This window comes from Plecotus auritus (genome assembly GCF_963455305.1).
Source record: "Plecotus auritus genome assembly, chromosome: 5".
Lineage (NCBI taxonomy): Eukaryota > Metazoa > Chordata > Mammalia > Chiroptera > Vespertilionidae > Plecotus > Plecotus auritus.
In genome coordinates, this window is record NC_137776.1 from 91,436,266 (window position 1) to 91,462,024 (window position 25,759).

Sequence of the window (25,759 nt, forward strand, 5' to 3'; positions counted from 1 at the left end):
AGTGTCTGGAGAAAAGTTTTCTCTTTTTAAGAGTTCAGAGCATTCAAACCAAGTGTCCATCAAGGGATGAATGAATGACCAAAACGGGGTCTACCCATCGGGCACATGGTATAACGGATGAGCACTGAGGACATGATGCTCGTGAAATATGCCGGTCACGAGAGGACGAGTACTGTCGACTCCACTCAGATGAGGGACCTGGAGTAGTCACATTCATAGAGACAGAAAAAAGGGTGGTGGTCACTTGGGCCAGGGTGGGGAGATGGGGAGTGTGTAAGGGGTCCAGGGTTTCAGCTTGGGACGATGAAAAAGTCCCATGTGGACGGTGGTGGTGGTTGCACAGCAATGTGAATGTGCTTACCTGTGCTGTACACTTATGCATGATTAACATGGTAAACTTCCTGTTGTGTGTATTTTACCACAGTAAAGTCAAAGAGTGGGTAGTGTTTACAGAACAGCATCAGAGCCTGCACGTGAGCAGCAGTGTCTGTGTGCCTTTATTAGGGCAGGCCTGGCGGGCTGCTGCCCCACATGCGTGGAAAACAAACGGCCGCGGCTCAAAGCCAGTCAGCAGGTCCGCCTCACCGCTGACTCCCACTGGCCAGGCCTTCCTGAGTGAGTGAGTCCGCAGAGAAATCTCCACGTCTTAGCCCTTTCTCCAGTCTAACTACTTTTTAAAGAGGCTTGTTTTCCTAGCACCTGTAATTACGTTTGCCTCCAGGGTACCCAGGAATTTTTTCTTAATAAGCAAAGAGCATCCTACAATTACCATGATGATTTGTTGAGGGCAGGCCAAGTGCAGACAGGGGCTGACTCACCTCTGGAAACTGATGCTCACGCACTGGCATTTACAGCTTGGAGGCCCCGCCAGCGCGCTTAGGGTCAGTAATTAATGGTAAGAGCTGGGGAATTAACATACCCACATAGGTGTCTGCTGGCTGCAGCGGAGTGGGCCCGGGCTTCACAGAGCTCTAGGCGAATGCTGCTGGCGTGGATGCCGTCACCCACACAGTGGAGCCACGCAGCCAAGGCCGGGATGGGCAGAAGCCTGTCGGCTCTGTCAGCCCTGATTTGCGGCCCAGCCTGTAATCTCCCCGAGTTCAAAGAGCGCTTAGCTGCTTGTCTTTGTCAAGAGCGCGGTTGGGGATCTTTTATGTGAGTGATGTAGGTTCTCTGGCTGACTTTGATTATTTATTCATCCCCTTCATGGGTGTGTGATAGCCGGGCACCTCGGAGCCCCCTGTCCTGACTGCTTTTGCTCTGAAATTCATTGAGCTTTAAAGCCCTTTGAAAATGGCTTTTCGAGGGAGGGGAAAGGTTTTGAAGTCCTGTCTCTCTCCCCCTGTACAGTGCCGCAGCACCTTTTGCCACCGTTCCATGCTCCCTTACCAATTGACATGAGACACCAGGAGGGAAGGTACCATTACGAGCCTCACTCTGCCCACGGCATGCACGGGTAAGTTCTGCCCTTGGCCCGCCGCCTAGGCTTACAGTCTCCCCGCACTGGGGAAGCCAGGCTGCCAGCCCTGGCCACCTCTCTGCCTCCGTCTTTCTTTTTGGAGTTCCTGATCTGCATTGTCACCTTTGCCACCCACGGGTACATTGGCCAGGACCCTGAGTGGCTGTGTGGGTGAGATGTGGACACCCAGTTCCCTCTGGTTACCTGAGAAGGGAAGCACAGCCATCTCCCCCCTCACCACTTCCCAGGCTGCCAACTCTCCTGGCGGATCCATAAGCAGCACCGGGGCTCTGTACCCCCCGGCAATGGGAGCCCCTTCAGGCCAAAGGTCCCATCTAAGTATGCTGACCTTCCTCATATGTTGTCCAAGCATAATAATTCATCGCACCCCTTTCCCTCTCTGAAGTGTCCCGACTTGGACACTGAGTTATAGGGTCCACCCTGCTTATAAGGACAAGCTCCAAGTTATACTTTGGGGCCTCTTCCTGCTCCTGCTTTGAGACCGCAGACAGTGAGATACCAGTGCTGTCCCACTACACCTCTTGAGGCCTGTAGCTGATGTCACTATTCTTGGTCTTTATTACCTGATGAGCCATGCCCATGCTACCCCCATGTCTGCTTTTAGAAGAAAGGCCATGCTGCTCCCCCCAACATATCTGCTGCTCCCACACCTGCCCGGGAGGGACCTACTGCACAGACCCAGCTGCCCTGTGGCCCCTCTGGACCCAGCCACCTCACCTGTCCAGGTGCTATTTGTGGTTCCAGCACTCACAACCCTGTCGCAAGTTCCTGTGTCTCGGCTCCAGCTGCCCAGCCTGCCTAGAATGGGGCACCGATTCCCACTGGCCCTGGCCTCCTCCTGGCATCTCCTTCAGATCCTCTAAGCCTCAGCGTGGAGCACCTCCTCTGGGGGCACTGGGAACCATGCACCGAGTGGGACCCTTCCCTGGATCCCACCGCACTAAGGGGCCAGAATGGGTTCACACTTGCCTCCCAGCAGGCTCTGCCAGTGGCTGGCGCACAATAGGTGCACAATCACTGTTTGCTGAGTGCACAGCCCTCCATGCATCCCACCCACTGCTCTCCCGGCTCCCAGCTGAGTGGAGGCAGTGAATACTTGCTGAGCACTCACTATGTTCAAAGCATGCCCTCTGCCCGGTCGGGGGCAGGTGACTGAGAAGGGGCCCAGTCCTCAGGTGACTCCTATTTCTGGACATGCATTGCCTCTCCACAACAGATCAGATCTGGGATTTTTATTTTCTTTTTAAAAATACCTTTTACTTTGGAATAATTTCAGACATATAAAAACGGTTGCAAAAATAGTACAAAGATTTTCATTATACCCTTCTCCACTTCCTCAAGTGTGCTATTAACTAACTTCTGGGTCTTACCCAGATTTGGCCAGGTGCCTGCTAATGTCTTTTCTCTCTGGTTCAGGACCCAGCGTTTGCATTTAAGTTGTCTTATCTCTATCATCACCTTTAATCTGGGACAATTGCTCAGTCTCTCTTCATGACCTTGGCATTTTTGAAGGGGACAGCCCAGGTACTGTGTAAAACATCCTTCTGGGTTTGTCTGATGTTGCCTCAGATTAAATTCAGAATATGCGTTTTGGGAAATAATGAGAAAAGTGATGCTGTGCCCTTCCTGCCGGGGGCACATCAAGGTGACACTTCTCATGCCTGGGATTAGTTGTGATCGCTTAGTTCCGGTGAGTTTCTCCAGTTTGAAGACGGTCGCTTTGTAATGACTAGGAGTCACTTTGGTAATGTGTGCATATCCTCCTTCTCATCACATTGGCACCCACAAACTTTAACCTCCATGACGGCTTCTGTCAGAAACAGGAGTTACTGGTCTTTGCCAAGTGCCGCTTTTCCATTCACGTCGCTCCTCCCACATTTATCTGCTAGAAAGCTCCTGTGAGGCACAGCTGTGCCTTCTCCCCCATTTCTCTTTTTCAAATAAATGTGTTGATATTTGTGATAGTCGATGAGTTATAGTCTCTGGTTATCACTGTTTAGTGTGTTGTTCACATTGTCCCAGATTTGGACATTGTCTCCCTGTCTTCCGACACGTTCAGCACATGTACTGGTTCTCATGGACGAGGTAGGACCTGCTGCTGCAGCCATGCACCCACCGCAGCCCCGCTCACCTCTCAGGCCTCAGGCCTTGGCTGCTGCCGGGGACAGAGGCCAGTTCCAGCAGCTTCGGGGAGATGCATACGTTTGGAGCAAGTGGATCCCCAGAAATTGCTCAGTTGGTGGCATCTGCGAACCTAAGCGGGTTAAGGGAGCTGAGTCCCTTCTAGGAGGGGTTGGAGTTGCTGATTTTCTGCTCTTGAGACATGTTTGGCTGGTTCGGGACATGGATCCTGGGCACAGCAGGCCTGTGGGAAGTGCTTCCCTGCTGGGTCCCAGGGCCAGTCGTGGGCGTGCTCAGTGCTGAGAGCTCCCGGAGGGGCTCCAGGCAAGCCCCTCGCTGCAAGGGAACATCCAGGCTCACATTTCCCCCCAGCTGATAGGAGAAGACCCCTCACTGGTGAATGCAATTTCTTGGGTTAACTCTGACCTATGACTGTTAAACACTTTCTGTTTCATCTCAGTCCTCTCAACAGCCCAGTGAGAGTGCATTTCATGTCACCCCGCTTTACAGAGGAAGGAACTGAGGCAACACAGAGAGGATAAGTAGCTGGCATGAGGGTCACTCACGTAGGGTTGGGAAGTTAGAAATCTCATTCCTGCCCCTGAGCCCAGCCCCTCGGTCGCACACTGGCCTCTCCCAGGGGCACATGTGTGACTCCAGGACCCCTGGGCAGGTTCCACCGAATCCACAGAGCACAGACCACCCTTGGTTAGGGCACTGCCCTAGGTTGGTGGTGCCCAGCCTGTTAGGAATGCAGGTCCCCAGGCCCGGACCTGCGGAGTCAGCTCCAGGGCAAGGCCCCGGTCTGCATGTACCATGCCTACTGCGGGCGCAGGTTTGAGACGCTGTGCAGGCAGGGCCTGGTTGCTGAATGGGGGTCCTTAGTGCTATCCCTCCCTGTACAAGTGGGAGCTGTGGGAGGAGGTCGCCCTGTGTCTTCTCCAGGCTTCGCCACTCACCAGCTCTGGGTTGGACACAGGCCACGTCCCCTCCTCACCCCCCCTCCCCCGGCCTGCCTCCTTCCTAGCCAGGGAGGCGCAGTGTGTGGGCAGAGCACCTGGAGAAGGAGGTGATGATGGCAGGTCGCAGGAGAAGTCTGGCCAGGCCAGTGGCCTGCAGAAACCGTCTTGTCACTCACAGGCCCAGCGGTTCTTTCACTTTCCTGGATAACTGAAGGGCACTGTATGAGTCTCCTGCCGCTGCTATAACGAATCACCTCACTTAGTGGGTTAACCAGGACAGACTTGGTCTTGGAGCTCTGGAGGCCAGAAGACTGACGGGAGTCTTCTAGGAGAACTGTTTCCTCCTGGAGGCTCCAGGAGAGAATCCATTTTCGTGGCTCACAAGCCCCACCTCCTTTCGCGTTGCCTTTCTCCCTGGCTTCTGTCCTCACGTGGCCATCCTCCTCTGCGGCCGTTTTCTCCCTCTGCTTCCCTCATAAGGACACCTGTGATTGCTTGAGGGCCACGGGACAACTGAGAACAGTCCTGAATTCTACGTCTGCAATGGCCCTTTCCCACAGAAGGTCCCATTCCCAGGTCCCAGGGCTGAGGACGGGGACTCTCTGAGGGTCGTTCTCCAACTCATTTGGGATTCCCAGTCCCAGTGGCAAGCCCAGCATCACCACGTACAGTAAAGGACGTGAGAAATTTGTGCCCTGGAGCCGGTCTGCTGTGTTCCCTCACTTCCCAGTGGCCCTGGGGGGTGGGTTAAATCTGCAGCTCTCAGGTGCAGACACAGGCTCAGAGGTGTCCCCACTCCACAGGGCATGCCCTGCACGGCCGCCAGGCTTGCCTCTGCTCGAGGGTTGAGGAGCCAAGGAGGGCTAGTCCATTCACACCCCGGCCGTGACAGCAGCACTGTTCCCCGCATCCTGCTGGCCTGGCTGCCAGTGGCTCCACAGTGTCCTCCGGACAGTGGGTCCCGGCCAGGCCACAGGGGGACAAGGCGAGTGCTGCAAAGCCCGCCCCTTCACCCCTGCCCTCAGTGTCCCAGGTAAGAAACGGGACAGAGTTCGGGAGGAAAGCAGCCCCTGTGGCCCAGGCCCTGCGATTAGTATGGGGGAGCCTGGTGGAGCCCGATCCAGCGAGCCGCTGTTGTGGCCGCTCCTCCTCCTTGCCAGCAGCAAATGTGTCTAATTACACAAACGTTCGTCAGCAAATGAGGCGCAGTGTCGTCTCCTGTCAGCCCGCCTCGAGGCTCCTGCCTGCGGCTCCGTGCACAGGCCTCTGCACAGGCACCCAGGACCCTGGTCCACTCTGGTTCTCATGGTCCAGTAGCTGCGTGACGGAGCGCCAGTGCCCAGGGCTCCGGGCAGAGTGCTCCACCGTGGGCCTTTTTGCCCTGCCCGGCCCACAGGGGCACTGCTGTCACCAGCCCTGCCAGGCCCTAGGGGCTTGTACCCTAGTGCTGACCAACCTGAAGGAATGAGCCTCAGTTTTCTCATCTGTAAAAGGGCATAATGCATAGTAAGGGTACCTGCGCCATCTACTGAGTTACTTTCAGAATTAAATGGGGTGACTTAAGTGAGAGTTTGGGAACATTCCATAGATGCTAATAATGGTGGTATCACTGTTGCTACTCCATTGGCCTATCAGAGAAGGAAGTTGTCCGCAGGCACGAGACCTGTGTGGCAGGGCCAAGCCATACCATGCCCTTGGGCGAACTACTGTCGGGTGGCTGTGGCACAGGAAGGTGGGAAATTGGGCTGAGGCAGTAACCACTGGGGGCAAAGAGAGGAGGGTCTCCTTACCCCAGGAAGGCTTTTGTCCTTACAGCAGCAGGAGCCGCCTTCCCTTCACTGAGGTACAGACCTGACAGGGCCTGCAGCGCTTGCTAATGCTCAGAGCCTTCCAGCAGGGGAACGGCCCAGCCCCTGGTCTCCTGGTGCAGCACCTCTTACCTGTAAACCACAGGTGATGGGGAGACAAATGGCTGGGGGGAGTATTCTTGCTGGTCAGGCAGAGTTCTCTTGTGACCCCACCCCCATCCCCCAGGACAGAGTTCTCTTGTGACCCCACCCCCATCCCCCAGGACAGAGTTCTCTTGTGACCCCACCTCCATCCCCCAGGACAGAGTTCTCTTGTGACCCCACCCCCATCCCCCAGGACAGAGTTCTCTTGTGACCCCACCCCCATCCCCCAGCCAAGAGCCCTTTCTCGGGGTCAGAAGAAAGCCCCGCCGGCTCCCCACTACCTGGAGACTGCCAGCAGGAGAGAGGGCACTGTGGCCCTCCTGGGCCCTGGCCCTTAGAAACTGGCTCGCCTGGGTGTCGTGGGGACCCAGGCTGAGACATGACAGGGCCTCGGTGTCCTGCAAGCGGGAGTGTAGGCTGCCTGGGGCTCGGTTCGCTCATGCACTGGCCGGGAAAGTGGAAGCTCGTGTTCCTGGCTCAGGAGGTGGGGGTTGACCTTCCACTCACTGTGTCGCTTGGGTCCTTCCCATCCCAGCCCTGCCCAGGGCTTCAGAGAGGACCCATTCCAGCCACTTCCAGCCAGAAGTTTAGAGACCATCTCGTGCAGCAGTTCTCAAACCTGGCTGAAGGTCTGACTGGGGTATATCTGAAAGACCCACATTCCTAGGCCCCTTCCCTAGAAGTTCTGGTTCTTTCAGGCTGGGGTGGGGCCTAGGAATCTGCTTTTTCACAGGTGCCCACAGGCCGGAGTTCACAGGTTGGAGTTCGCAAGTGCCCGCAGGCTGCCTTGCTCATTCTATACCCACGAAAGTGGCCCAGGGACGGCTGTTGGCTTTGCAGAGGCGGAGCCCGCAGGGCGTGGCTCCAGGGATGAGGACTCTGAAGTAACACCTTGGGGTATTAAAAACCCCCTGTTCCTTTCATTACTGTTCCCAGATCCAGTGCCCTCAAGTTGACCAAAATCGATTCATATTCTCAACTTGCAGAAAGACGTGAGCATATTGGGGTACGGGTTGGGGAGCAGTGGACAGCGACGTCTCAACCACTGGAAGGACAGTCTCCTCCTCTCTCCTGCTACCAGCTCCATACCTGACCACGATGTCCATGACCCCCAGCACCTGCCTAGATTCTGGACCCGACCACCACTAACCACTCCCCTGCGGTCACTGCCCGGAGCTGTGGTTGCTGCAGCGGTCACGGCCCAAGGCCACCCTGCACAGGGGAGGGGAGGGGCACTTGTTGGGACAGATGGTTCTGGGGCTTACCTCTCAATTCATGCAAAGTCAACATGCTGACTCCAGTCCTTAAGGAAAGGGAGGGAATGCCAGCTGGTGGGTGTGAGTACCCACCTCCCACCACCATCCGCACACTTTGTCACACTAATTTTAATGAGGTGCAAATTACCCAGAGGCCCCTGAGAGCGCTGTGAAGATGCCTGATGCTGGTGCCTGCATGTTAATGGGGTGCTTAGCCCTCTCTGTGTGCTCTTAAGAAAGTCGTTTCTTTGCTATTGCTGGCTGAGCTCATGAGCCTCCCGGGCCGGGGCTTTGGAAGATGGCTTTTTCCAAGGTCAGTATTCCATGAAGACTGCCCACCGTCATGAGAGTAGCGGGCACATTTGCTCAGCCTGTGGCTCACTTGCATTGTCCTGGGCCCCGACAGCTCTGTCCTCAGCCAGGCACCGAGGAAAGGGCGGGGAGGGCACCAAAAGCTATGTGGGCATTTTCCTCTTGATTGTTGGCACAGCATACCAGGCTCATCGTTCATAGAGCACTGACTTCGTGTTTTTCAAAAAATGTTCTCCTCCCTCGGCAAAAGTGTGTTTTTCAAAAACTTGTGGAAAGATGAGACTTCTGAAGGGCAAGTCCACCTGTCTCCTGGGCCAGGAGGTTGCATGGGCCTGGGGTCACCCACCAGAGCCTTGTACCACCACTGCCGCCACCGCTGCTGCCTACCCCCCTCCGCTCCCCCCAGGCTCCTTGCTCTCCTCTGTCTCCAGGGAGCACTCCCTAAAAACCCACGTGACCAACCACTTCTTCAGAGCAGCTGGACCGCAGGCACAGGGAGCCCGGAAACCCTGGGACCAGGCTGTTTGTAGGGCCAATGTGCCAACCTCCATGGCCATGTGAGGACTGCGTGACAGCGATGTGGCTCACAGGGATGTGATGGCCCTCAGAGACCCTCCAGGCAGGGCCTCCCCTCTCTGGCAGTCACAGCCTTCTGGGTCCTATCACCTCCCCCTCATCGACACCCTAGGAGGAGGGTGGCATTGCCACTCCACTTGTTAGGGAAACCGAGCACAGTGAGGCTGGCTGCCTTCTCCAGCGACAGCCTTCTAGTAAATAGCGCATCTGGGATTGGAACCTGGGACATCTGACCTGGAGGCCCACCGCCCACCCCGAGCTTCGAGAGCCTGGGCTCCTCAGCTCCAGGAAGGTGCAGCACAGACAGCTCATTCATAATGGAGGCTGGCCTGTAAAAGTTTCATGAGGAGCGTGTCTGATAAGGCGGCCTGCTCTTTGATCTTGGATGAGTGCTGGCTTCTCGCAGAAGAGAGGCTGCCTGGCTCTGGGCTTTAGAGAGAGCCTGTGTGGCCAGCCCTGGGCAGGAGGGGCCTGGAGCAAAGCACATCTTGATGTGCAGAAATGAGGCAGGCCTGGGAGGAGCTGCCTGGTGGAACAGTCCTGCAAGGTGGGAGGTGATGCACTGGGCCTCTCCTGTCCTGCTCGGGCCCCATCGTCTTGGCCATTTCCCATCCCACACCCTGTGGATGTAGGCAGAACAGGGCGGGGCAGAGTTCACAACCTGCCTTTTTGTCCTGGGGCTGGCTGTGTAACCTTCGTGAGACTCGGTGTCCTCATCTCTAAGACAGGGACACAGCCGCACCCCACATGGGTGGGCGTGAGGCTTAGATGTGTGTACGAAGCATGCAGAACAGCTTCTGGCACAGAGTGCACGCCGGACAATCATGTGCTTTTCTCGGTCTTGTGTGGACACCAACAGGACACGCCATTTCATTCCAGGCACTCTGTTGGTGTGAGGGCCGGTGGTGCTATATCCAGTCCTCCCAACACCCTGTAATGTGGGCGATATTCTCCCCAAGTCCTAGAGGAGAAAACTGGAGGTTCCCAGAATTGAAGAGCTTCCCACGACCACTCAACTAGTAAGTGAGCTCGGACCTGCACACTCCTCTATGCCACGATTATCGTTGGAGAGGAAGGGGCCTCTCAGTGCATGTGTTAGAGCCACAGTGTCTTATCCCTGCTGGGAAGTATGGAAACAGAACAGTAATTAACCCGAAGGAATGAATCACTAATGGTCAAATTACAGGTGTTGGTGGGGCAGATTGAGGTGGGCGTCTCTCCCACGGCATATGTCCAGGTTGTCCACTCGAGGGAGAAGCCAACACCAGTGCCCAGAAAGCACTTATTTATTCGCCTAAGTCGTCGTTGCAGGATTGATCTGTGTCCCAAGCGCTGTCGCTCAGGGTCACTCCTGCCAGCCCGAGCAACGTGTGTTGAGGAATGCGGGAGCAGTGCTCTGCGTGGCCCTGCTGCTGCGCTCTGCAGGCCTCGTTGCTGCAGCCAGCACCGCTGCGTGGATAGCTCGTCCCAGTGCCTGAAGGAGAAATATGTTGGGCACATCCTCTCCGTCCAGGAGCTGCAGTTCTGAAATGTGAATTTGACCTGCCCCGCCCAAGCAAAATAGAAAGAGATTAGTTGTTGCTTAACTCCTGGGGCAGTTCCTGTGGCCATGCCCGCCCAACGCCTGTGGTTGCCAGCCTGTGCCAGGTGCTGGGTGGGGATACAGGCCCGAGGGAGCATGAGGATCTCCTGGGCTGGGAGGGGACAGGGAGAAATTGGGCCGTTACTGGGTGGTATTAGGGGGCGGGAACAGGGAGCCCAGAGCACCAGGAAACCAGGGATGGGCAGTTCCCCAGCAGAAAGGCCGGAGGCCTGCCGCTCTCCATCCCCCACAGACCAGGGGCTGCACTGCCTTTGTGGGTTGTCCCTGCTACGTGCCAGTGTGAGAGAGGGCCTTTTCAGAGGGCACACCAATGGTCCCAAGAGCTTGGTGAAGTCGGCAGCAACCCGCTCTAGCCTATTTGGGGTTGTCCAGGGCCGGCCAGGCTGAGCTGAGGGCTCTCAGTGCGGGGGAGTGCTCCCTAGGGGCCCTCCCTCCCACGGGCCTCTGCTCACTGCTTAAACCCAGCCCCCAGCCCTATGCCTCACTCCTACCCAGGGCGCCCCTTCCAGCACCCTGACGTCTGCCCTGTGACACAGGAAACTGACTTTCTGGAAGGTTCTGCTCAGCTGTGCTCAGCCAAGGGCTGCTCTTACAGACAAAGGCCCCTCATTTGTGGAGGTTAGCCCGGGCCACAGGTCACTGTGGAGGGCAATCCAGACCGGCTCCCCCAGAGCCTTTCCCCAGCCAGCCTGTTCCTGCCCGCCCCTACCCCGCTCCGCACCCGTCCTCACTTCACTGGGAAAAAAGACTCCTGGATACTTCCTCTTGTTTTTATGCTTTTGGTTTTTATGTTTGAAAAGCTGATATCCTTCCAATCTTCCTGCTCCAAGGGCGGTGGGGGGATGTGATAAAGGGTGGGTGATTGAATTAACCCCTGTTGCCCATGTGGCTAGATCTTAACCAAGTCCAGCTGTATGACCTCCTTTGTAGGCGCAATTTTATAACCTAATTTCCCTACGAAAACATCAGTGTTTACTTAGTAAGAAATCTGCTCTTTGTCAACTGGAAACAGTGATTTCTTTATTGCGGCTCTCCTCGGGGCCTGACAGCCGAAAGCTGGCACTCAGCTCGGGCTGGCGAGTATGCGGGCTGTGATGGGAACAGGGTGAGCCGAGGGTCGGTGGACTGCATGTGCACAGATGTGTGTCGGTCACAGAGCAGGCCCAGTGGGCGGCTGGGGCTGCCCAGAAGGGAGCCTGGGCGGCAGACAGCTGGCGCAGCCAAGATGAGCCCTGGGTGACGAGGAAGGCAACCGCTGAACCCTCCGCCCTCACACGCTCTCCAGCCGCCCACACACGTTCACAACCAGCCCTGCGACCACTCCACTCCCACCCGGAACCCCGTCCACTCAGCCAACTGCTCACCCAAAGCCAGCTTCCACCCAGCTATGCTTTTTTAAAAATTTGGTCTTATTAAATGTCAACGACATACAAAAGAATAGCAAAAGCCTGGTGAAAATTTAAGGACACGGATCCTCGTGCCCTGCCCAGCCCCAGGCCGAGGGCGATGGCAGCACCTTGGAGCCCCGTGTGCCCCTCTGCCGTCCGGCCCAGCCTCTTCGGTTCCCATCTCTGGGGTTTGGAGCTTGTCATCCCCAGACGCTGTAGCGTCTGCCTAGTAGGTGAGGCCCCAACAGCGCATTGTTCAGTTTTGCCGGGTGGGCTGTACAGAAATGGGATCGCTGCAGGTGTGTTCCTGCTTTCATGCCACGCAGCTCCTCCTGCAGATCCACCCGCTAGTGCTGGGGATCCCACTTCATTAGACTCGCTGCTCTATGCTGGCAGGCAGCTGGGATGCGTCTGCGCCTTTGCTCTTTTGAGCCTATTGCCGTGGTGCTGCTGTCCCACCCTCCGGGCCACACCAGCATCTGGGAACGAGACTGCCGAGACAGAGGTGTTGACGTTTTAACCCTCTCAGATGTGCCAGGCCTCTGTCGGCTTTGCTGACCTCACCCCTCCAGCAGGGTTGGAGGGCTCAGCTCCCTCCACCTCCTGTTACCAGGATGATGTCATCAACATTTACTTTTTGCCAAAGTGGCATCTCCCTGTAATTCTAATTTTCTGCTTCCCTTATTACTAAGAAGCTGAGCATCCTTTATTTATTGGCCGATAACGTTTCCTTCTTATGAAATGCCTGTCCGCAATTTTGGCCATTTGTCTATGGAGTTGTCATTTTCCTATCGATTTGAATAAGCATTTTATGTTGTAAGACTATGCATTCCATGATTAGTTATATGTGTTGCAAATAACCTCTCCCAGTTTGGGCCTGGTCTCTCCTCTCGCTGGGTGCAGAGAAGTTCCCATTGTAACGTAGCTCATGCTATCGACATTTGCTTTAGGATTTTCTCCACACCTTCTCCTCCTGCCCAGCTGTCTGGTCAGAGCTTCAGCCCTGGGCTCTGTTAGCTATTCCCCAACATGACCTGCCCTTTGCTCAGCTCTTCTCCTGTCTCAGAACACCAGGCCTCCACTACTCAGGCCTTCTTTCTGTTCTTCTGTAAGAGTCTGGGCCCAGCTCAGATGCCACCTCCTTCAGGAAGCCTTCTCAGATTGCCCCAGCAAAGTGGATGAATGCTTAACCTCCACCCTTTGCTGTGTCAGCACCCTTTGTTCTGTTTGCAGGCTACAGTCGGTGTCCACACTCTATTCATAACCCACAGGTCCCAGCACGCTGATTTTTGTCTAGGCAACCATGTGAACCATAGGCTTGGGGGGCTGTAATTCCCTGAGCTCATGGCTGGACCTGGGGCACCCTGCTCAGCAGTAGCATCGCCACACCCTGGTAGCTTGTCCTCCCCACAGCCTCATGGACATTCATGAGCTCTTCTGAGATCTGTACATGTGTAGCTTCAGGGTGGATCCTGGGAATTTCGGGTGACCACTCCCGGTGCTGCACTTGTCAGTCAGGTTTGTGACCACCTGCCCAAATTCCTGAGTGTGGAGCCTGGCTGAGTCTCCCTCGGACCCCAGCCTGCCCCAGTGCCATCAGTGACTGGGCGGGGCCTAGTGCTCTCCAGGGTGCCTGCCTGCTGGTTTACAGAGCCTCCTCCACACGGATGGGCAGCCAGTCCTGGAGCAACATGCAAACTGATGCAACAAGCGACCTGGGCTCCGGTTAGGGCGGGAGCAGCTCTCCAGTGCTTTCCGGAAGAATTCACTTACATCTTGCACTGGTAGACCCCTGAGTATGTTTTTAAAAGGACTTGACTTCTGGAACTTTTAAAATTAATCTCTGGAAAATGTGGAAGCGGCTCACCAACATAGTTTCACACATCAAACAAAACCCCCAAAACCAAAACCCGGGAAGAGGAGCTAGAACTCCGCCAGGGAGCTCGGCGGAGCTGTCATCTGTCTGCTGGTGGGCCTACGGTATCAGGCACTACCCGCGCTGCGGGGACGCCCGGGTGAGAACAGACAGACACGCCTGCCAACCCCCAGCCCTGGCACTGAGGAGCCCTAGCCTGGGGATGAGTGAGCTCCGCGTGGCAAGGCCATCTTCAGGAACTATTCTCCCAGTGGGTCAGTGGGCCTGTGACCACCTGCTAGTGTTTCTGAGACAATGGTGCCTGGCCCCCAGCAGGTTGGCAGCAGCATAGGGGTCACGCCTGCCCACTCTCGCCTGCTAGCCTCTCCCGTGGCCCTGCCATCCCAGTGGGTGGTAGCATCTCAGCCGAAAGGTGGGACCGGTGTGTGCGAGCACGCCGTCCTTGGGGCAGGAGGGTTGGCATGTCGGGGCTGTTTGCAGGGTGCATTCAACTGTGGGGCTTCAGTGACCGTGTAATCCCGGCGGCGGGTGGGAAGGCACGTCCCAGGCCCTGTGTGCGGGGGTTGGGGGCAGGGGGGGTGGCGCACAGAGCCTGGAGGCCCTTCCGCAGGAGGGCAGTTTCCCTGCCTTGCCAGCCTGCCCTCGATGGAGCTCCGATGGGAGCTAGGCTACCCCAGGAAATAGCACGTGGCCCTGCTCCGGGGAGCTGAGGGTGTGGGAAGAAAGGTGACCTTGATAATGAGGGTGAGTTCTGCCTCCGAGGGCCCACGCCACCCCAGACCCTGCACTCACTACCGCAGTAGCTCCTACCGGGTCACCGCGAACTTGGCGTACACAGCAGATCATTACTCTCTGACTGCTCTGTTGGTGAGGGATCTAAACACCGCATCACTGGGCCAAAGCAGGACACAGAGGGCCCACTCCTGCCTCCTTCCGGCCCTGCTAACCTGCACGGGAGGCCTTTGCACAAAGCCATCAGGAGGGGCGTCTCCCGAGTGCCAGGGTCCTACCTCCTGCTCCCACCCCTGGGGGGCAGAACCTGCCCCAGCCCAGCAGCTCCTGCTGAGCTGGGTGAGTCAGCACCCCTCAGCCCTGCATTGTCTGCCTCTCCAAACAGGCACACGGGTGGGGCCCAGGGCCCGACCCCTGAGCTTCCGTCCCCACCTCTCTATGTATTGAGGAGCATGTTGGTTCCTGCCCTAGGCCTTGGTTCTGGCTGTGCTATGGGTCAGACCCACCAAGCAAAGTCTTACTCTTACTCTTACTCTCAGCCCTGAGGAGGCCACGCGTCCTCTAGCAGCGCGTCCCCATCGTCCCAGCTCCAGGGATGGCGCCTGTCTCCCTGGGTCTAGGAATGCTCCCTCGGCCCAGCCAGGGTGGCCCTGAGAGTACACGTGGCCGGGGAGGGTCCTCATCACCTGTACCTCTCCTTTCATCTCCTGGCAAAAATCTCGAGCCAACACGTGGGGAAGGGGCCTAGGACGTGATGTGGGAAGATGTAGGCTGGGTCCACTCCTCCACCCTCTGCACTTGCGTTTACTCATCTGGTGAACCTAAGGAAGGGGGTGGCGAGACCGGCTGAGCACCTACCGAGTGCCCAGGGCCACACTGCACACTTTCGGCGCTGAGTTCAGCCCATCTCACTGCGACCCTCGGGCAGGCCCCACTGCCCGTCCTGCAGGCACGGACACAGGCTCGCAGCTGGCCCCACCCAGGCCCACACCAAGTGGCAGAATCCAGAAAGGCCAGGCTTTACCCACGGTGGTGGGGGCTCCCCTAAGCCTGCACCACCCCAGGGTCAGCATGGGAACCGGCTGAGGTGACCTCTCACGGCTCTGTTGGTTAGGGATTTAAAGTCCGCGTCACTGGGCCAAGGTGAACTCCCCGAGGCAGACACTGAGGCAGAAGCTTGGCTCCCAGTGGACGTTGGAGACGTCTCAGTACCGAGCCCGACTTCACAGTCAGAAAGGCCAGCGTCCATTCTAGCTCTACCACTGGGTCGAGTCTTCTTACTGTCCTGAGCCTCAATTTCCCTCTGTGAAATGGAGACAATAAACCTCCTTGCAGTTGGGGGTGCCGCATGCGCTCATTGTGCAGGGAATGTTCGCAGCTTCCCTAGGTCTGCTTCCCCGTGTCACCTTCCCCAGGGCAGCATCCAGTTCCGCTAGAACAGCCACCGGCCAGCTAGGTCTCCACTTGCATTGTCCATTCTCCCTCCTCCTTTTTCTTCTTTCTTCTCCTGGCCAGCACCTTGGTCTTTGGGCCTGGCCCTCAAATCTTGTCCAGGGGGCTTTGCAAGACCCCCTCCCAACAGGGAGGAAGGGAAAGAGGGAAGAGGAAAGACTCTGTTAAGGGCACCTTTCTGGGCCTGCCCCAGCCTTCCGGTGGAGGAGCCGGACCCAGCCAGCAGGCCAGCACCCACCTGGAGGAAGCACACGCCAGCCTGCCAAGGCGGGACCCTGCTGCAGTGCTGCTGCCATCACCAATGCGTGCGCACGAGCTGGGAGGTAGTTGACTGTTTTTCTCACCCAGAGCCCCCTGCTGTGTCTCATGGCCACACAGGGAAGCCAGCGTTGCTGCCCTCAGCAGCTGTGGGTAGGACATCCTGCAGCTGGCAGAGTGGACAGGCCGAGGAACTGTGCCTCTTAGGATCGCTCTGGGGAGGGGAGGCCGTAATGGCCAAGGTTGCCTTGAAAGGCCTTGGCGGTTGCCTAAGACAGAAAACGTCAGCTTAAACTGCTTTAAACAAACAGAAGTATTGGCTCAGATACTGCAAAGGCCAAGGTACTAGCTTCTGGTGAAGCTGGATCCATCCCAGGGTTCAGTTCAACACACTGGTTCTACGTCTCTCAATACTGACGTTCTTTGTATCATCTTCAGTTTTGGCCTCTCCCTTCACAGTCTCCAGCAGCTCCACACTAACATCCTACTCACTTAACAACCCTGTGGACCAAGAGCACTGCCTACTCAAAGGGCTCAGCCCAAGCTGCTGTCCCAGGCGCCTGGCGGCAAGGGATGGTCTCAGTCACATGCCATGCCCCCCCCTCCCGCCCCCCAGCAGAAGCGGGGACATGGGTCCAATACAGATCCAGCCCAAAGCGCCTGTGGGCTGTGCTCCACCCCCAGGCATAACCTTCACACGCACACATCCTTATATTCCACCCTTTTTTTTGCACATGCTGCTTCCTCATAAACTCCTATTCATCCTTCAGAACCCAGCCCAAATTTCACCTTCTCTGAGAAGCCTTTCCTCATACTTACAGACCCTTAGGGAGTTTGTCCCTCTGCTGGAGCTTTTACCAAACTTCTCACTGCGTACTTCATTTGCAGGTCTGCCTCTTCCACTTGGGCTCTGAGCTCCCTATAGTTCCCTGGGCACAGAGCAAGTGCTTGAGACAATTTTGTTGGGAATATGAACAAGTATATGAAGAAATAACTGGTGGAATCAGGCTCAGATGAGCTCAGAGCTGGACTGAGGGAAGAAGGCAATGCATAAAGTAGTGTTCAAGCCGCACAGGGTGAAAAAGGTGGACTCTGCCAGTCCTGTCGCTGTGGCCTGCGTATGAGCGTGTGCGTGCCTGCACACCTGCGACATAGGGAGACTGCAACCCTTTCAACACAAGCACCCACCGCCGGCCCCTCCGCCCACCCCAGGGCCACCTCCTGAGTCTCTACTCAGTTGCCAGAATTCAAAGCCTGGCCAGGCCACAGCTCAGAGCAGGGTCGAGCCCCCACAGTAAGGGCTGGAAGTAGGGGAGGAAAGGAGAGTGCATCTGGAGGGTGGCCTCACGCAGTGGCTCCGATTTTTCCAGCAGATGTCTTTCCTGGTGCGGTTCCATGGCATGGTCCCCAGCTCAGCCTCCCAGGACTCTAAGTGAGGCCGGGGATGGGACCAAGTGCCCAAGAAAAGGACGCTCCAGCCTCTGAAGGACCTGCTTTGTAGGTTGGCAGTTTTGGGGTGATTTCAGGGCTACTAGGAGGCCCCCTCAACCCCCAAATGCATTAGTAATGCTGGGAATTCTGCCTTGGAAATGGATGCCTTTGGCTTTATTGGGTCTATCAAAATGACATCTCTTGGAACATTGGTGCCCCTGGATCCTTATCGTCATTCACAGCAGAGGGGGAGGAGGAGGTCCAAGTCCCTCCTGAGGGCGGGATTGCACGGTGCATGGCGATGGGTGGAGAGGGGGTGAAGACAAAGAGGGGCTGACACACAGGGGGAAGCTCCCCGTTCTCAGGTGCTGCCCTCCCCGATGCTCCCCCTGAGCCCTGCTCACAGAGAACCCCAGTCACCAGGAGCTCCCGTTTCTCTGCACAGGCTCTGGCCCAGACCCACCTGGATTGGTTGTAGCTCCGCTGCCTGCTATCTGAGTGGCCTGAGGCCATGGCCCAGCCTTTCTGGCTGTGTACCCAGGTGTAAAATGACGTGAAGCTCCTACTTTGTGAATTTTTTATTTGGATTAGAAGGAAACTCATGCATGTGGCCCATGGTGCCAGCAGCCAGGCAGGCTCCCTGGAGGAGATTCCAGGTCAGGGCACAGCTACATGGTGCTGTGCTGAGGGGCCATCTCGGGAGGCCTCCTGGAGGAGGTGTCTGGAGGGCACCTGTGGCCATGCTGGCAGATGGGCCTGCTGTCTTGGGTACTGAGCAGCCAGGGCAGTAGATGTGCCACACCCCAAGTTGACTTGTGGCAGAGCAGGGAAGGGAGTCGATGCTTGTTAACCCCTAGCAAGTGCCCAGCACTGGTGAGATGCTAGAGAGGGGCAGTGTCCTGGCCACGGCCACCACTCAGTGGGAAGGGTCAGTCCTGGTGAGGAAGCCAGTGCTCTGGGAGAGGCGGCGGTGTCCTGGCCCAGGTTCGCTCGAGCTCCCTCCTGTCCTCAGCAATCCAGTCCCGCTAGGCACCGCAGGGGAGCATGCCCTCGGGGCACTGAGCCCTGGTCCGCCCCGCCCTAGCGCCAGCAGCCTCCTGGCACTGGGAAGGGCAAGGGGTCATCCCGTGCGCCTTCCGTCTACCCTGTGAGCTGACCTGTCTCACCTTGTCCCCTGTCTCGTCTGTCTCGGGTACAGCAGTGGCCCCTCCAAGCTTCCTGCCCTGTCACAGGGACAGGGAGACCTCGTGTGTTCCCTGGTGAGGCGGGGTGGCTCCGGGGACGAGGGCAGCACCTCCTGGGAATGAGGCCCACGTGGGTGGGATCCTGGCTTGCGTCTCTCTGGCTGCACCACTTGGAGAGGTGACTTCCCTCTCTGGACCCTGAGAGCTCCTGGTTGATGTCCCCCGGTGGCCAGGCAGCTCTGCTTCCTCGTGGGCTGCTGTTCAAGGTCATCGCCACTGAGACCTCCCCGCTGAGCCTTGGCCTGAGACCGGAGGAGGTGCCCCGAAGCCACGAGCTCCCTGCTTTCTTGGTGCAGCATGTGCTGGGAAGGGGGTTAGAATTCACTCTCCCCCAGAGGTTGGCAACTGAAAGTGGAGACAGACGTCCCAGTTGCTCTCTGCGGGGAAGTAGGCCCCACCTGCCACCTTTGAGCCCACCTTCTGCAGCTAGACTGGGCTACCTCCCTCCCCCGCCCCCAGGGAGGCCCCACTGTGGCGCATGCTGCACAGGCACCACCCAATCCAGCCTCCTACTTGGGAGAGGCCCACCTGGCCGTGGAATGGGGTCAGCTTACAGACACCCAGGCTGCCCTGGGCCTGAACATGGCCCTTTAACTCCCCGTGTAACCATGGCTTGTTTCATGGGCCTCAGCTGTGGTCAGTGGGCTCCACAGGGCAACCCAGTGCCAGAGGCCTGGGCAGGCCCCCTAGGACCACAGGCTGCTGTGACACAGCCCCGACCAGCGCCTGTGGGCCCCGGGAACCTGCCCCCTGCCCCAAGTGGGGAAGGAGCAAAAGGTCTGAGAATGGGGAGCACCTCAACTCTTCCCCAAGCCAGCTCGGCCCCTGCCTTTTCAGCCTTCCAGAACGTTTACCCTCTCACCCAAGGTCTGTCCCAAGAGTCACCTATAGGCATCCTCCCTGCCCCACAGGTGACGGTCTCCTGAGTCTTGTCTTCACACCTGTCCTCTGGTGGGAATGCCAGGGGTGGGCAAACTTTTTGACTCGAGGGCCACAATGGGTTCTTAAACTGGACCGGAGGGCCGGAACAAAAGCATGGATGGAGTGTTTGTGTGAACTAATATAAATTCAAAGTAAAGGAGCGGAGGGGAGAGCAAGAGAACCCTCCGCTCTTTCGGCTCCGTGGGCCGGATAGAACAGCTGAACAGGCCAGATCCGGCCCGCGGGCCCTAGACACACAGCAGCCCCGCCCAAAGCCATCTCCTGAGCCCCTCACACTTAGCGCAGTTCCTCGCGGTGGACTGGCCTCTGGCGGAGGCCTGTGAAAGGAACAGCTCGAGGTTTATCCCCAAGGCTTCCTTCTACCACGCTCAGAACTTGGCACACACACGTGCAGCCCTCACCTGTTTCAAGAATGCCTCTGCAGGATGCCTGCCCCCTGCCAGGTGCAGCATTCAGAGGTACCCGGGACAGGTCCTGCTCCCAGGCAGGACTGGAAGGTGGACCCACCCACCAGGACCAGAGCGGTACACGGGGCGGGGGCGGGGCAGCAGGGAGAAGGAAGCAGAGCCGGTGCCCAGGAAGGTGTTTCAGGGAGGGCGGATCCCACTGAGGGGGATCCCTGACCTGGGCTTACAGGGAGGACAAAGAATTAGCCCAGTGAGGACTAGGGCGCAGGAAGGCATCTGAGGCCAAGACGTGCGGCAGCGTGGAATTGGCCTGGGAGTTCCTTGGATCTGCACGTCATTGCAATCGCATCCGCGAAAGCTAGAAAATAAGGTTGCAGAATGCTTACATCCAGGCCGGGGAGCAGCCTCGGGTAGCTTGTTAGCCCAGCTGTTCAGCCATCTGCAGGGCAGCTGTTTGCTCCTGGTTGGCACTGTGCTGTAAGCGCAGTTGCATGCACTATTGAACATGCTCTGTGATCTCGCTCTGCTCCAGCCAGCAGACATTTCTTCCCTCTGAAGTAACCAGTTCTAATGGTGCCAGCTTTTTGCATCCAACATCAACCCCATGTGAAGACTGAGGGCCCCCTGGGCACTTCTGGGCTTTTCCCTCAAAGTGCGGTGCTGATGATGTAACAGCAGGCTGACAGCTGCATCACCATTTTGGGGACTTTCATCCTCCTGGCAACCCTCTGAAATAGATACTGTTTTATCCCCATTTTACAGATGAGGAAACTGAGGCTTGGGGAGGTTAAAGTAATTGCTCAGTTTGAGCTGTTAAAGGCTGAGATTCTAACCCAGGTTTGTGTGATTCTAACACATTCTTTTCTTTGCATTCTGCCAAGTCATAGAGAGACCCTATTTTCTGAAAACATTTGAAAACTGAATTTTGGTGAATTTCATTCCCAAGCGACTTGGTTGTGAGTTTTCTTTAATGGGCATGTTTGGGAGGAGGTGACCTCTCAACACCCCTGCAGCTCACATGCTGACAGCTGCCTACGGGCCCTGGCGAGCAGGTCTTGTGTGAAGTCCCGTCCTCACGTTGAGCAGAGCTGGCACCTCCTTGAGGGCCGGCCTCGGGACGTAGAAATGGGTGGTGGCTGTGCCAGCCAGGACCAGAGGGACCAAGGCAGGCCACAGTCGGCAGGACATCTGAGAAGGGAGGCTTCGAAGCATTGGAAGGAATTCCATCTGAGGGAAGCTGGAATGATATTCCAGACTTAATTACAGCTCCATTTTAAAGCTCTTCTTGAATCTCGACCTTTTCCTTCACAGCGGATCCTGGCTGAGCACTTCACACCAGGGACTGCCCAGCTGAGGCCACACTTCTCCTTTGGGGCATCTCCGGTTCCTCCTCTTCTCATGTCTGTTAGGGATATGAGCGCTTTGCGTCTTACTCCAGCATTAGTATCTCCATGTTCTGTTTTTCACACATTTGCAGAATACACACATTCATCCTTCAACAAAGATTGACCTGTTACCGCTGTGTATGCAGCCCGGAGCGCACTGGGAAGCAATGGTGACACCTTGCACAGGTGTGCGACCTGCTGAGCCTGTGGCCCAGCAAACCCAGCCATGTGTGCAGAGCATTCTACCCCTACACGGGGTGGCGGGGGCAGCCTCGCCGGCACGCAGGCACTCCCCTGCACTCACGGGCTGGGGGAGAGTTCGGACTCCTGAAGGGTGACAGCGATGCTGGCATACCAAATGACAAGTGCAGGTGCCCCTGGGTCCTGCTGTGTGCGGGCCTCCCTGCACGTCCTCCTCAGCAGGCCACACCTCCTCAGAAAGCTCCTCTTTCTCTCTGCAGGCCACCTGCCCTGAGTGGCAGCCCCGTCATCTCCGACATCTCATTGATCCGGCTTTCCCCCCACCCCGCCGGCCCCGGGGAGTCCCCCTTCAACGCCCCCCACCCGTATGTGAGCCCCCACATGGAGCATTACCTCCGTGCCGTGCACAGCAGCCCCACGCTCCCCACCATCTCTGCAGCCAGGGGCCTCAGCCCCGCTGATGGTGAGTAACAGCCCTGTGGTGTCAGGTGGGTCCTGGACTTATCGGGTCACTTCCTAAATCATACAAATGCCTAATCACTCTTGCACCGGAGACTAATATAATGCTGTATGTCACCTGTAGTTGAAAAAAAAAAGTTAACAAAAAATAAGCAACCAGGTGAATCTTCTCAAAACCTGCCCACTGAAACCTTTCCCTGGGCCTGAAGTCAGTGCCAGGAGAGGCCATGGCTGCGTGCACTGTGAGCCCGCGGGCAGAGGCCCGGGACCACGGCCCACGCATCCCTTGTCCCCACTGCACCTCCCCCAGCTCCTGGGTGTGGCCAAGAGTGAAGCTGAGCTCCAGGCCCAAGTGTCCCGGTGAGAGAATTCAGCCTCCACAGGTCCAGGAGGTGCCTTGCCACACCGCTCCCCCCTGTTCACTGAAGAGAAACTGGACCAGGCAAAAGGTTGCAGCCACGGGCCCTGAACACCACCGCTCAGGGTCAGAACCCAGCCCTGCGCTCTGCTGGCCTCGACCGAGCTGAAGTGTCTGAAGGGGTGTGTGCTGCGTCCGCCTCCCCTCGTGGACAGCGGGCGGTGCCCCGCCTCTCCTGATGCCCGTGCCAGGCGGCTGGAGCATGAGGGTGCAGGCCCTGAAGTTCGAATGTGGTGGCGTCGGCTGCGTGGTGCCCCCAGGGGAGAAGTCCAGGTCTCATCCTGAACCCTAGAGCACGGCCTGGCTTGGGAAAGGGCCTTTGTGGATGTATTTTCCTTGGAAATTTTGAGATGAGAAGATCATCCGGGCTGTCCACTCAGGCCTTAAATCCAAGGACAAGTCTCCTTATAAGACACACAGATGAGAAGACAGCACAAAGATGGGAGTGATGTTGCATGAGCCAAGGAAGCCAGCACCCCCAGAAGCTGGAAGCAGCAGGAGCGATTGCCCTACAGCCTCGAGGGCGGGGTGCTGCCGGCACCTGGTTGTGGGCTTCTGGCCTTCAGGCCTCGAGGGAGTAAAACTTGTGCTAGCAGTAGTTACACCAAGGCTGCGCTCACTTGTCACAGCACCTGGGAGCTAGTGCACACTCATTTGGGGGGCAGGGGACTAGGGGAGCGTGGGGTATCTAGAGGAGGGCCAGGAGCCAAGCATGCTTCAGAGACCTATGGGCCAGGGACAGCCGTGTGGCCCATGAAGAGCCACGTGGCGAGACGGGCTGCCCTGAAGGAGACATGAGTTGACCGAGCTCTGGCTTCACGCCTGATTTTGATGTAAACTTTGAGGTGGCTCCTACCACACCTGCTTACCCGCTCCCACACCCATGAGAGCCGATGGTCAGCAGAGAGGCTGTGGCTACTTTGCATGACCCTGCCCCCTCCGGTGGACCAGGCACCCTGAGGCCTCACTGGCCCTGGCCCAGAGCCCAGGAGACTGAGGAGCCTGTCAGGCTCACCCGGCAGCATCAGCCCAGCACCTGCTGGCATGAGGCAGCATCTGCCAGACCGCGTGTGCCCGAGGGTGAATGGGAAATGGGGAAGACTTCAGGGAAGAGGGGGCAGACGAGGAGGGGGATGAGGGCATTTCCTTCATGGATGGACAACAGGCAGAGGCCTTACAGCGCCGGGGCTGGAGGCCAGGCTCTCTCTAGAGGACGCAGAGGAGATGGGGAGGAGGAGGAGGAGGAGACGGGAGAGGGGAAGGAGAGGAGGAAGAGCAGATGGAGGAGGGGGGAAGGAGGAGGAAGAGATGAGAGAGCGGGGGGGGGGGTAGAAGATGGGGGAAGGGAGGAGGAAGAAGGGATGGGGTGCAGGGGGAGGAGGAAGCCTCTTCTGCTGCCGGCTTCTCTCTCCAGCCACAGGAGGTCTTCCGTGGTATTTGCAGGACAGATGGCAGGGCATGGGCGCAGTGGTTGGGAACTTGAGCTCTAGATCCAGCCACCTGCCGTGTGACCTTGGGCAGGACCCCTGGCCCTCTAAGTGCTAAGGAGGTAAAGGCGACCCTGCTTGCGGTGTGGCGACAGTGAAACCAGAGAGTGACCGCCTCCCTCTCGCCACGCCTCATAGACCTGCGAGCGCTCCGCACAGCCTTGTGCTGCTATCATTAGCAAGACCTGGAGTGGTGGGCATTATTGCCCGAGTTCTACAGACCTGATACAAGCCAGGATTCGCCCTGGGTATGTGTGGTTTCCAAGCCCCCTGTCCTTTCCCTGGCACCATAGCCCTGAGGGCCAGGCCCCTGAGAACTGACATGTGCCTGCCCTGTGTCTGCTAAGGCCCGGGCAGGGCTGAGTGAGGGCTAGAGGTGAACAGCCGCTCTGCAGCCACTGGACAGGGAGCTGGTGGCCTGCGGCAGGCGAGGGGCTCTATCTAGCCAGGCCTGGCCAGCTCTCGGCTGCGCTCTCACCTGGAATGCGCAGTGGCACTGCCAGGCAGCTCACCATCTGCTGCCCTGGCACCTTCATCTACATCTTTCCTCTGAAGCCTCTCTGCAGCACAGGCCCTGTGGACCTGAGCTGTGGGCTTCTGCGGGGCTTGGAGGAGAAGGGGAGGGTGGGGGTATGGCTGTGGTGAAGTGGAGGAATGCAGAGCTGAGGCCGGGCTGGCCTCCCCTCCCCATCGGCAGAAACATGCCCACCCACTTGGCCTGCTCAGTGCAGACACGGGGCCAGGAGAGGGCACACAGACGCTCAGAGGACAAGGGCTGGACTGCAGGACACGGAGGGGAACTCCTCAGGCCAGGTGGTAGTTCTTTTTCCTTTTTTGCCAGATTCTGACAGCTTTTTTCTTTCTCCCTCCCCTCTGCCCACAGTGGTCCATGAGCACCTTAAGGAGAGGGGGCTGTTTGGCCTCCCCCCGGCAGGCACCAACCCCTCAGACTATTACCACCAGGTGGCCCTCATGGCGGGCCACCCCACGTCATACGGGGACCTGCTCCTGCAGACGGGGGGCACCACTGGCACCCCCCATCTCCACGACTACCTCAATCCAGTGGACGGTGAGTGCTGGGCCAGGTGGTGGCAAGGAGCGGGATGGGATGGGGCTGACGGTGCCCCCAGGGGCTGAGACGGGTGCTTGCTGCGCCTTTGGGGTAAGGAGCCCTAAGGATGGGTCTGGATTTACCCCAATCCCGGCCAGGATTGTGTACACAGGGAGCCACACACACAAATGCTCAGTGAGTGTCTCAGGGATCGCAGACACTACAGGGGACAAAACACACACCTCTGCCTTCAGGGACGGGGGGGGGGGGGGGGGGGGGGGTTGGGGGGGGGCGGGGCGGCCAAGCCGGGAAGGGGCGACCGTGTGCAGTGCAGGCGTAACTTGAAACCGAGAAACCTTTATGGGTAAGGTGATGTTTGAACAAAGAATTGCAAAAAGGGAGCATGCGGAAATATGCGGGAAGAGTGACCCAGCAGGTGAACAGCAGGTGCAGAGCCTGAGGCAGCGGGCCTGCTGAGCTCACAGGCGGCCTGGAGGCCCGTGCACCTGGCACCCGTGAGCCGGGCAGCAGTGGGGTGCCGCATTCTAGGGCTGCCTCTGCAGGCTGCTTGGGGCTTGGTAAGACATTGGCTTTCGTGGGGAGTGGGAGGGGCCCTCGGAGAGGGTTGGACAGAGGAGTAACGAGGTCCGACGTATTTTTAAAAGGAACCCCACTCTGACTACTGCTCTGAGGATAGATGTAGGAGGCACGTGGAAGCAGCGGTTGGTTAGGAGAGGGGAAAGGCGGTCATGTATCGGAGAGTTAA

At 57.6% G+C, this 25,759-nt stretch overlaps 1 protein-coding gene across 1 annotated transcript in view; it reads left to right on the top strand.

Moving 5' to 3' along the window:
• The window catches only part of GLI2 (GLI family zinc finger 2), a gene marked incomplete at both ends in the record, with an annotated part of 171,810 nt that overhangs the window by 116,269 nt on the left and 29,782 nt on the right, over positions 1 to 25,759 (top strand). Inside the window, 3 exons of the mRNA XM_080668094.1 lie at positions 1,351 to 1,456; positions 21,839 to 22,041; positions 24,826 to 25,011. Coding sequence (XP_080524220.1) covers positions 1,351 to 1,456; positions 21,839 to 22,041; positions 24,826 to 25,011 — 495 coding nt within the window. The remainder of the gene's footprint in view (positions 1 to 1,350; positions 1,457 to 21,838; positions 22,042 to 24,825; positions 25,012 to 25,759) is intronic.